The 12,923-nt window shown below is 33.7% G+C and overlaps 1 protein-coding gene across 9 annotated transcripts in view; it reads right to left on the bottom strand.

Moving 5' to 3' along the window:
• CCDC158 (coiled-coil domain containing 158) overlaps positions 1-12,923 on the bottom strand; it is a 69,960-nt gene that overhangs the window by 16,217 nt on the left and 40,820 nt on the right. For 6 of the 9 annotated variants that reach the window (XM_074345575.1, XM_074345589.1, XM_074345545.1 and 3 more), the window contains 4 exons: positions 11,651-11,763; positions 10,350-10,508; positions 9,292-9,384; positions 8,350-8,475 (listed from right to left, as the gene is read on the bottom strand). In XM_074345575.1, coding sequence (XP_074201676.1) covers positions 8,350-8,475; positions 9,292-9,384; positions 10,350-10,508; positions 11,651-11,763 — 491 coding nt within the window. The remainder of the gene's footprint in view (positions 1-8,349; positions 8,476-9,291; positions 9,385-10,349; positions 10,509-11,650; positions 11,764-12,923) is intronic. The other 3 variants (XM_074345564.1, XM_074345615.1, XM_074345605.1) reach the window with 3 other exon arrangements.

Genomic DNA, 12,923 nt, shown 5'->3' on the forward strand with positions numbered 1-12,923 from the left:
AGCAAGAATCAGAACCAGACTCAAATATGGCAGAGATTTTAGAATGACCAAACTAGGGATTTAAAATAACTATTATTAATATGCTAAGGGGTCTAATGGAAAAAGTGAATAACATGCAAGAACAGATGGGTAATTTAAGCAGAAACATTGAAATTCTAAGATAGACTCAAAAGGAAATGTTAAAAAGAAAAAAAAAACACTGTAAAGAAATGAAGAAGGCCTTTGTTGGACTCATCAGTAGGCTAGACATACCCAATAAAAGACATAGTGAGCTTGAAGATAAGTCACTGGAAACTTCTAAAACTGAGACGCAAAGAGAAAAGGATGAGAAAGATAGTGTGGAATGTAGAACTGTGGATTAATTATAAAGGTGTAACATAAGCATAATGGAGATATCAGAAGGAAAAGAAAGAAACAGAAGAAATATTTAAAGTAATAATGGCTGAGAATTTTCCAAGATTAATGACAGACACCAAGCCACAAATCCAGGAAGCTCAGAGAACATATCAAGCTGTATAAACACCAGAAAAACCAAAACAAAACAAAACAAAAACAAAAAACTACACATAGGTATATTATATTCCAACTACAGAAAATCAAAAACAAAGAGAAAAATTTTAAAGAAGCCATAGGAAAAAAACACCTTACCTATAGAATAGCAAGGATAAAAATAACATAAGATTTCTCTTCAAGCCACGCAGAAGACAGCTGAGTTAAATATTTAAAGTATCAAGGGGAAAAAAACCCCACCGATCTAGAATTATGTACCCTGCAAAATTATCCTTCAAAAGTGAAGAAGAAATACTTTTTCAAACAAAAATTGAAGAAATTTGTTGCCAACAGACAGACCTGCTTTGCAAGAAATGTTAAAAGTTCTTCAAAAAGAAGGAAAATGATAAGGTCAGAAACTTAGATCTATATAAAGAAAGGAAGAACATTAAAGGAGGAATAAGTAAAAGTAAAATAAAACCTTTTTCATAATTGCTCTACTAGCAGTTTGTTCAAATAACAATAGAAATAATATATTTAATACAGTACATGTATTATCTATAATATATAAGAAAATTTATACATATTATGGTATGTAATACTATGCATATATGCTTACGTACAAGTGAAATGAGTAACAACAATTCAAGGGACAGGAGAGAGGAATTAGAATTATTTTGTTAGAAGATACCTTCACTATCCATGACATGGTATAGTGTTATCTGAAAGTGAATGTGAATTAGTTGTAAATGTATATTGCAATCTCTAAAAAAAAAAAAAAAAAAAGGAAAGAAAAAAAGAAAGAAAAAATAACATATGCTACAAAAGGAGAGAAAATTAAATCATACAAGATGTTCAATTCAAAAAAAAGCAGGAAAAGGCTGAAGGACAAAAACAGGAGCAAAAACAAAGGCAATAACAAAAATAGTAACAAATATGATAGATATTAATTCAGCTATACGAATAATCTTTTTAAATGTTAATGGTCTAAATTAACCAACTTAAAAAACAGAGATTGTCAGCATCCATCAAAAACAAGACCTAAACATATGTTGTCTAAAAAAACCCCACTTTAAATATAAAAACACATGTAGAGACTGGGACATTGTGCTGTACACCAGAGACTGACACATTGTAATTGACTTTAATTAAAAAAAAAAGCACGTGTAGAAGGAAACAAAAGGTGTACAGATTTGCAAAGAAAAAAAGAAAACTGTCTTTCTTCACAAATGACATGATTCTTTATGTGCAAAATCCCAAACAACAACAGTAACAAAAAAACTTCTGGAACAAATAAGAGATTCTAACAAGGTGTCAGGAGACAAGGTTAATGTACAAAAGTCAATTGCTTTCCTACATACCAGCAATGAACAATTGGATTTTAAAATAAAAAACACAATACCATTCACATTAGTACCAAAGACATAAAATATTTAGGTATAAATCTAACAAAATATGTACAAGATCTACATGAATAACACTACAAAATTCTGATGTAAGAAAGCAAAGAAGACCTAAATAAATGGAGAGATATTCCATGTTCATGGATAAGAAGACTCAATATTGCTGAGGTGTCAGTTTTTTCCAATCTGATTTACGAATTAAATGCAATCTCAATCAAAACCCCAATAATCTTTATTTTGTGGATATTGACAAATTGATTCTAAAGTTTATATGGGAAGGCAAAACTCCAGAATAGTTAAGACAATATTGAAGTAGAGCAAAGTTGGAGAACTGACAGTACCCAAGTTCAAGATTTACTGTAATAAGACAGTGTAGCACTGGTAAAAGAAGAGACAAATAGAACAATGGAACAGAATAAAATAAAGAGCCCAGAAATAGTCCCATACAAATACAGTCAACTGATCTTCAACAAAAGAGCAAAAGTAATTCAATAGAGAAAGGGCAATATTTTCAACAAGTGGTGCTAGAACAACTGGACATCCACATGCAGAAAAAAAAATAAATCTAGATGCAGACCTTACATCTTTCATAAGAATTAACTCAAAGTGGATCACAGACCTAAATGTAAAATTCAAGACTATAAAACTCCTAGAAGGTAATATAGGAGAAAATTTAGATGACCTTTTTAGATACATCAAAAGCATAATCCATGAAAGAACAAAATCAATAAGTTGGACTTTATTAACTTTAAAAACTTTTCTCTGTGAAAGATAACATTTAAAAAATGGAAATATAAACTACAGACTGGCAGAAAATCTTTTCAAAACATGTATCTGATAAAGGACTGGTATCCAAAATATACCAAAAAAAAAACCCCCAAAACAAAAAAACCAACCTCTCAAAATTCAACAACAAGAAAACAATTTTAAAAGTGGGTAAAAATTTGGAACAGACACCTCCCCACAGAAAATATGTAGATGGTAAATCAGCATATGAATATATGTTCAAGACCATATTTCATTAAAGAATTTCAAACTAAAATGGTAAGATATCACATTACACTTCTATTAGAATGGCTAAAATCCAAACACTGACAATACCAAATGGTAACAAGGATGAGGAGCAACAAGAACTCTCATTCACTGCTGGTGAGACTGCAAGATGGCACAGCCGCTTTGGAGGACAGTTTGGTAGTTCCTTATAAAACTAAACATGCCCTTACTATATAATGCAGCAATCATGCTCTGTAGTATTTACCCAAAAGAGCTGAAAACGTATGTCCATGCAAAACCTGCACACAGATGTTTACAGCAGCTGCATTAATTTGCTAAAACTTGGAAGCAATCAGCTGGCTTCCAATAGGTGAATAGATAAACTGTGGTACATTCATACTATTATTATTATTCACTGAAAAAGAAATTAGTTATTAAGGAATGAAAAGATATGAAGGAATCTTGCAAGCATATTGCTAAGTGAAAGAAGCCAATCTGAAAAGACCACATACTGTAGGATTCCAATTATATGACATTCTGGAAAAGACAAAACTACAAAGACAGGATAATGATCACTGGTTACCAAAGGTTCAGGGGAAGGGAGGGAGGGATGAACAGGTGAAGCACAGGGTATTTTTAGAGCAGTGAAACTATTTTGTATAACACTGTGATGATAGATACATGTCATTATACATATGTCAAAACCCATAGAATGTACAACACAAGGAATGAACCCCAATGTAAACCACAGACTTTAGTTAATAATAATGTTTCAGTATCGGCTCATCAATCGTAACAAATGTACCACATTAATGCAAGACGTTGGTAATAGGGGAAGCTGGGGTCTGGAGGGCATGGCAAAGGAACCTATGGGAGCACTCTATATTTTCTTCTCAAATTCATGTAAGGCTAAAACTTCTCTAAAACTAAGGTCTATTAATTTAAAAAGAAAAAAAGGAAATTGTGAACTTAAGAAGCAAAAATGAAAACAAAAAGTCATATCAATGTTTATTAGTAGGGTATGATACAAGAGTGGTCATTATGCTGTGCCCTTCCCATTATCATCTGACCATTTTATAGGCAAAATTGGTAGTTTGTTTTTGCTTTAATACATAGTTACTATTATTTGTTTATAAAGAATATGAATATTTTTCATGTTTATTGGCTATATGCATTTATGTGAATTTTGTATCCATATCTTTAGTATACTTTTCTTTCAGAGTATATGCTATTTTCATCTGGAATGTAAAAACTCTCTATATTATATACGTTAACCATTTATTTATTGGGAGTATTTTTCCAGTTTGTAATTTTAATTTTTTGTTTATGGTAGTTTTGTGATTTAAGAAGTTTCATTTAGTCAAAATTATCAATCATTCCTTTAAATGTTTATAAATCTTGTAATACTTTTACTGATTCATTTTTAATGCTTTACTGTTTGATTCATATGGAACATATTTTGATTTATAACATGATCAAGATACACTTTCAGAAATTGGGAAATGAACAATTTAGAAACATTCTTTACATATGACCCTTGACTGATAAAGAAACAGCTACACACAAGCTCCACCTGAGGTCACTGGAGCCCACCAAGGACCCTGCTCTCCCTGACTCTAATCTTTGACTCTTAGGATACACTTACAGGCTATTTCTAGGGGACATACATTTTCAAGTAAAACTTCTACAAGCTTTTTGGTTTCAGGGAAAGAATATAAGCTTATACTGTTGTTAAATTTTAGGTTTATTTTGTGATTTGGTTAGCTTCCTATTACATTTGACTCTGAAGTCATTTTAAGTTAGATTCCTTTTCAACATAAATCACAAATTATATCTCTAATGCACCATTATCTTCTCCAAATAATGTTCTCTCTAATGGCTTTGAGTCCATTACAGGCAAACTTATGAGTTACGATGTAAGATAAGTAATGTCTCAGGAGAGTGTGCGCTTCTCAACTAGTCCTGCTGCCATTCTCCAAAGACAGAAAGAAGATAAATGTAAAAGCTAAAAATAAAAGCTTGATCTCATTCAGTTTGAATTAGACTACTCTATTTTGAGAATGGCTAACCATATCCATCTCCTATAATACTTATATTCCTGTCAGAAGATTATAATAAAAATGTAATATAAATAAACTATTTAGAATATAAATATATTATTTATATTGTATATTAACAATGGGTGAGTAAAAAGCAAGATGAAAGCTATAAAGTCTTGCTGAAAATCCTGCTCACATCATGGGTACTTCAGTGACAAAGATCAAACACAGCTAGTACAAATTACAGTGCATGTGTATGGAATCCGATATATAAATATAATATATCATCCGGAAACTATTTTATTTTTATGTGCTAAAATAGCCTTTATCTGAAACACTAATCTGAAATACTTCTTCTATGTCAAGCTGTCAATTATATGTGTGTGTCTTAGGTGTTTAAGCTTGGATCAAATCACATGATACAATTTTTCTGGTTCTACCATTTTCTCACCTATTAATACTAGGGCAATCAATTGGATAATTTTTAACGCCTTTGGACCTCTGAAATGGTATAATCCTCATTCACAAAGACCCAGCAGACTCAGGAAAAACTTTCACTGTCCCCTTAACTGCCTTAAAGAATTTAGTTAGGGAGGCTATACCAGAAAGAGAGCTATTACCAGAGATAACATTTTTATCTGAAAGACTTACCTGCGTGGCAGGGAAAACATCTGATGACCAAACACCAGATCTTCTTATCATCATGTGAATGACCTTCCTCCCCCTCTGAAGCCCAGGCCCCATCCCGTTCCTTAGCTGAAGATGGCATACAATCCCCAAGTGCTTGACTCGCCTCGAGTCTCCCTGTCTTTGTGGAACTCCCATACATACAAATTAAGTTTGCTTTTCTTCTGTTCATCCTTCTTAGGCCAATTTAATTATTAGACCAGCCAAAGAACTTAGAAGGAAAGAAAGAAAACTTTTCTGCCCCTACACTTGGCTCATACAACAAGTTATATAGTTTTTTTCCAGAGGATTTTGAAGGATAATTATTTCTAGATATCTAGAAAACTAAACAGAGTAAAACAATTATTAAATTGAAGGCAAAAAGTAAATATAGTCACAATTCACTGTATAGTTCAGCTAGTGAATAATATTCATTTAGTCATAATAATTTGAACACTCAGTGTGACTTAACCAAAATTTATGATACGATTATGTAGAGGGAATTAAATAGGGAAAAGAAATGTGTACGTGTATGTGTGTGTGATAAAAAGAAAGCTACATTTTAATGTTCTGTAGAAGTTCAAGGTGCTATCTAAAATTGTATGAGCAAGGAATATGAGTAGAGTTCTTCTTCTGGTACTGGTAGACCAACCCTTCTGCTCAGAATTCACTAGAAAAGTACACAAAATTTTTAAGTCTTCCTGACAACATTAGAGAGTTACTAATGCAGTAAAGAATTATGGAGCCAACACCTGGAACAAAAGCAAATCCAGAGATTGGAGGCATTTGGGGCCATTTTCTGCTGAAGCATTTGTCAATTCTAAAAGAAGCAGTTGAAAGGCTGAATGGGTGAAATGAACTTTTAGCAGAATCAAAAAGTTAGAGGGATAAAAACTGGAGCTGTATCAAAGAAGTGGAGAATAATAGGTAAACCTCAGGCTTTGGGATAAAAGCCTTAATCCAAATAATCTCAATCCTCAGATGAATTAAGGTGACACGGGACTGTTAGTGTTCTTAATTTAGCTACCATTGAGAAGCAAATACAAATCCTTCTTTCTATGAAGAAAAAAAATATCATCTAGAATCCAAAATTATCTCTGTAATTTTTCACAGCCAATGTTCAGAAGTCAATTATTTAAAAAGGAAGCAAATGATTAAAGAATGGTCCAAACACCTTAACAGACACCTTACCAAACATATACAGATACTAAACAGCATATGGAAAGATGCTCTACGGCATATGCCATCAGGGAAATGCAAAATTAAAACAACAATGAGATACCACTACCTTTATTAGAATCGCCAAAATCCAAAACACTGACAACATCAAATGCTGGCGAGCTCTGTAACAATAGGAACTCTCATTCATTGCTGGTGGGCGTGCAAAGTGGTACAGCCACTTGGGAAGACAGTTTGGTAGTTTCTGACAAAATTAAACACATTCTTACTATATGACCCAGCAAGCATGGGTTGCATGCTCTTGATATTTACCCCAAGGGAGTTGAAAACATGTCCACACAAAAACCTGCACATAGATGTTTACAGCAGCTTTATTCACAATTACCAAAACTTGGAAGCAGCTGAGATGCCCTCAGTAGATGAACATATAAGCCATGGTACATCCAGACAATAAACTACTATTCAGTGCTAAAAAGAAATGAACTATCAAGCCATGAAAAGACATGGAGGAAACTTAAATGCATATTTACTTAAGTGAAAGAAGTCAATCTGAAAAGGCTACATACTGTATCATTCCAACTCAACAACATTTTGAAAAAGGTAAAAGTAGGAGACAATAAAAAGGTCAGCGGTTGCCAGGGGTAGAATGGGGGGAAGGATCAACAGGCAGAGCACAGAGGATTTTTAGGGCTGTGAAAACACCCTGTAGCATACGATAATGATGGATAATGTCAATAATGACATATGTATAAACATTTGTCCAAACTCACTGAATGTACACCAAGAGCAAACCCCAAGGCAAACTATGGACTTCAGGCAATTATGATGTGTCAATGTAGGTTCATCCTCGATAACACATGTATCATTCTGGTGAGTGATGTTAATAATGGGGAGACTGTGCTCACATAGGGACAGGGAGTATACGGGAAATCTCTGTACCTTCCTCTCAATTTTGGTGTGAATTTGAAACTCCTCTAAAAAATAAGGTCTTGAAAAACAGAAACCAAAAAGACTAGACAAAAATATGGCTACAAACAAAGAGAAACAATGATCACAAGTCCATAGGAGATTCAGATAATGGAGTTATCACACACCAAAGCCTCTAATATTTCAACTAAAGAGAGTAAAAATGTTTTAAGAGTAATAATCTTTATACTATAAACAAGTTCACATATAGTTCATGAAGAGACAATATATAGCAAATCATTTTCATCCTGGTAGAGTACTAAATGTCCCAATAATTTGCCTTTGGCATTTGAAGTGATGTTTATTTTAGCCATCTCAACATTTGCTTTGTAATCTGAAAATGCTTATGATGGAAAATAATGAATATAGGCTATTAAATAATTTACTTTAACAACTATTGTTAACATTAATCCTGAGTATTTCATGTTCGTTTTTCCAGAGAAAACACCAAACAGGGAAGAAAACTTTTTTGTTCATCTCGTCTATTTAAATCTAAAATTGAGAAACTGAGAATGTCACAACTATAGATGTATTTTTAAATGATATTCTTCTCAACTTAAAATTATTTACATAGTATCCCATTTGCATCATGGACTACACGACTAGGTACTTACATGAGACAGGAAGCTGGCTGTAGACTGGGAAGATGGTACATTAGAATGGGAACGGGCAGCAGATGACGACTGTAGAAGGCGTGGTTTCACAGAAGAATTTGAAGTGTATCCAGGGCCCTGAAGTTCCTGGAAGACAATATATATGTGAGCAAAATAACTGTCAACCTACACTTAGAACTGTGAAATCAAAATGTACTTTTATAAACATCATTTCAGTCTTACATATTGAACTTCTACAAAGTTTTAAGCCAAAGTATTAAGCAAGATGATTCTGGATGTATGTTACTCTTTGGGGAAGAATCATGACCTTAGGAAGATGCCTTCACACTTCTGATCGATAAAAGTACTTCAGATGTGAAAACAGGTCTCGGATGGGATGCACTGGATTCTAACTTTGCCAAGATTCCACCCTAGTTCTGGCATACTACTGAATGAGATCCACCCACCTAAGGAGTGCTGTTGCCTGTGAAAGTATCCAGTATTGAGACTTCAAAGTATGTATGCAACTTTAAAATACACTCAAAAAAACAAACATATATTTCAGTGGTAAATGTACAATTTTTAAAGAAGATGTGTTTTGTCATGCAAATTACATCATGGTTGTTATGCTCCAAACAAGCCAAACATACTCTCACTTCAGGCCTTGCTTGACCCCCTTCTGTATGCAAACCTCCAGTTCCCCAAGGTAGGTACTTCTGTGTTTCCCTCACTCATTATAACTTAACATAAAGCATGGTACTTCAATTTGTTACTATATATGAAAAGGATAGGTATAGTGTATAACAATGTTTGTACAGATTTTCTAATTGCTAACCTCAGATAATGTTAAAAGTACACCTGAATGTATCTAATACATGAAGAAAATATAAAGGTATATCAAACAAAGGCATAATTTTTGCTTAAGCTACTATTTATGATGAAAAAAAAAAAAAAAGACCTTACTTTTACATCCAAAGTGTGTTGCAGTTTTAGGTGCACAGATTCTTGTTCCTGACGTTGTATTATGTCTTGGCATTCTGCAAACTGCAAAGATGCCTACAATCAAGCAACCACATATGGTTTGTCCTCCATTCTTTATGCAGTTTTATTTTATTAACCTATAAATGCAGTCACGATCTCTTCAAGGAAAGATCCCCCATTCTTGGCACACTCTTACTACATTTATCTATTGATTTATCTGTTTTATTCAGGAAACAAAGAGTAAGTGGAGGCCATGTCTTTATCCTCTGCATCCCCAGCATCTACATGGCATTTAGTATGTGGAGAGCACTCGAAAGAATGAAAAATTAAGGATGAAATGAGCAAACAGTTTCAGCAATGTAAACACATCTGCATAAAGATAACCATAACTCAAATTCAAGTCAGTATATCATGTTCTAAGATCTAAGTTTGCATAGGTGGAATCACAGATTGTTTTCTGTCACTATGAAGGCTCTGATTTTTCAAGAATAAAGGACTAGTTCTGGTATATTTTTAGGCTTCCAGCGTTTTCAGGTGACACAAAAAGAGATTTACTCCTCTACAGCTAATGGCAATGACAAAAATATCCTTCTCATGATTTAAGCTGTGTTTTCTGCCTGTACTTTCTGGACCCCACAAAGTGCCAGACATTAGCATCACTTTATCTTTTCATTGATAATATTAATAGACTGTATTCTACCTAGCATTCAAGTCCTTCCTGATGGTAAGTTAGATTGGTGGCATTTTTAATTATTCAGACCATGAAGGATACCAGGAGCATATGACTTCTTATATCTCACTGTTCTTGTGACTGTGTTAGCCTGAAAAAAGACAATTTTGTAAAAAGTATGCATCGCGACTGTGTTTTTAAAGCTCAGCCTTCTCTATAAGATAAAGTTTTTCCTTGTAGGACATGACTGGGATACAATATAATTTGACAGATTTGGCTCCTATTAACATAGGGCTTTCATCCAGAATGATTCTACTTAGTTAATAACTATTTAGTTGATAACTACTTAATATATTTAGCTAATAACCACCTTATCAAGAGCAACTTCCATATTAGCAACCTTTTCTTTCAAACGGCGTTCCTGAGATTTCAGGACTTCTAGCTCTCCAGCCATCTTGTTTTTCTCTGTTACAACAGTACTCAATTCCTGGCTTAATTTTGTCTTCTCTTCTTTTAGAAAATGCTTTTCCTACAATTATAGAGAAGCAAATATCAGAAATAATATGCTGATGTAGATGCTGAGGTGTGATGGAAATATAAAACTATTACATAAATATCTGAACTATAGTTTAATTCATATGCCATTTAATTGCTTCTGAGTTGAAGTTGGGAGCTGCTAGAACTGTTACCATGTACTATCTCATTTTAATCTGTACTAGTATTATTACTTCTTTCTAGGCTTAATAGATCTTTGAAAAAAACCTACAAAATACGTAATAACTATGTTGTAGTAAAAAGAGACAGTGTTATGGTGAACTGAGATTGGGTAACCATATACCAAATCTATTGAAACTTGTTTAAATGACACAGGAGATTTAAAAAAAATGCATTTATTTAAAAGCTTTGTGGGCTTTCTATTTTGTTTCCAGGATGAATATTCATGTCACAAATGCCTACTATAGACCCTTTGTCATAAAAAGAAATAGGACTCACAGTTCCCACCCTCAAAGTCACTATGGTCCAGTGATGAGAATGAACTTGCTGATAAACTTATGAAGAATCTTTGGTGTTCAACAAAATTTCATTAATACAAGTTCATTCCTTTAAAAAAACATCATGAAATAGGGAGGAAAAAACAAATGCATAGCAGCCAAGTTAAAATATAGACCTGAACTTACTGAGTCTACATTTCTTTAAATATATATTATTTCAGAAAGAAAATGCTTAATATAAATAAGGAAATAGGGTATCACAACTGTAATAACACATTTTGGATGCCAATAATTTTTCCTTTTCTGCTTAGTTAGGTAGAAGAGGGTGCACAAGGAAAGAAGGATTAACTTTTCAAGCTGCCTCCTTCCTGTCTGAGGGAATGTCATTGAGCTTTGATGAGTGCCTTCCTTTAGTGGGGGCAGGCGTCTCTAATTATAGCAGCAGCGACCTCTTAACGTAAGTACACTCATGGAGGATGAGGGTCAGCCCTGCTTTAGGTTCCAAATAGGCAAATAATGGAAAAACAAGAAAAGAGCAAATTTAGGATAAAAGAAAAGGAGGGGAGAAAAAAATAGGAAAGAGCAAAAACAAAGGAAATAAATAAGTCCATATGATGACGGGTATGCACAAATGTACGTACATATTTGTTAATATTTAGCCTCATTCTAAAAAAGTTACCTTGTTTGCATTTGTCATTGCCTCTTCCAAAAATTGTATCTTGCTCTGAAGGGCATCTATCTGACCTCTTTTAGCTGTGATTTGCTTTTGCATCCCCATTGCCACTTTCATAGCTGGAAAAAAAGGAAGCAAACTGTGCCTTAGTTTTTAAAGTTTCCAAATTTTGAAAGGTGACTATAATATGATGGTCAAACATTATGAGAAAGTGACAAGTGAGATTCCACCAAGGCACCTGGCCAGTTTCAAGGAAGTGTTCATTAAAACGGCCTTCAGATTTCACAATTTTGGGATATAACAATTTTCAGCAATTACTCAGAGATTTTGAGCCAAGAAATGTATATATGAGATGATGTTTCGTGATTTCTTGCTGTAATTAATTTCATTGACCATCGTAATTTGCCATAAATCCAACGTAAATAACACTGACCAAATTCACACTTACACATATAGGAAATATACACACAAAAATATATAGTCATATAATAAATAATGTATATAATATTTTTACTGAAGTAATTTTTCTAGAAATTCATGTATAAAATACCACACAAAACTACTATTAGTGATCTTCTGAAAGATTCCAGTGATATCACAAACCATTCAATTTCCAGTCTCATGGATATTGTCATGTGCTTGGAACTCAGTGTTTCAATGGTCAAATTGACAATATAAGCATATATGTGATTATTTTATTAAAACTGGTGAATATTCTAGACAGGTAGTAGACACTGAATACTTAAGACATGGCAGGCCACTGGAAGGATAAATAAAGCTCAACCTTGCTTGGAGAGTCAGATGATCCTATGTTGTTTCTTACAGTCAGCTGAGAAAGAGGTTTGAAAATGCCACTACTTTGAGTCAGGTCCAGGTCCAGCTTAGAGGTTAAGAAGAAAAAGCAAACTTGCCACTCTTTAAAAACAAACCACTGAAGGATGAAAGGTCTGACTTCTTGGTAACAAGATGCAGTTCCTATAGCTAAACTGTCAGAAACAGGGTTAGTACAGGCGCAGTGCATTGACTTATTACATCAAAAGCCTGGCATCATTTGCTCACCACTCTGAAGAATTCTGGTCTGATTAAGTGGATCATAGCTGGCCTTCAAAGGTAATTTTCTTGATAATCTTTTTAATTTTAAGATGATTTTAACAATGAAAATACATATTCAACAGCAAATACAGGATTACCTGCTTAGTTTAATAATTGTAATGTGACTGGGGCAGTTTTGGAGATGCCTGGAGGGCACTGAGGAAAGGACTCTTTCTGGTGGAGGAGG

This window comes from Camelus bactrianus, chromosome 2, assembly GCF_048773025.1.
Source record: "Camelus bactrianus isolate YW-2024 breed Bactrian camel chromosome 2, ASM4877302v1, whole genome shotgun sequence".
Lineage (NCBI taxonomy): Eukaryota > Metazoa > Chordata > Mammalia > Artiodactyla > Camelidae > Camelus > Camelus bactrianus.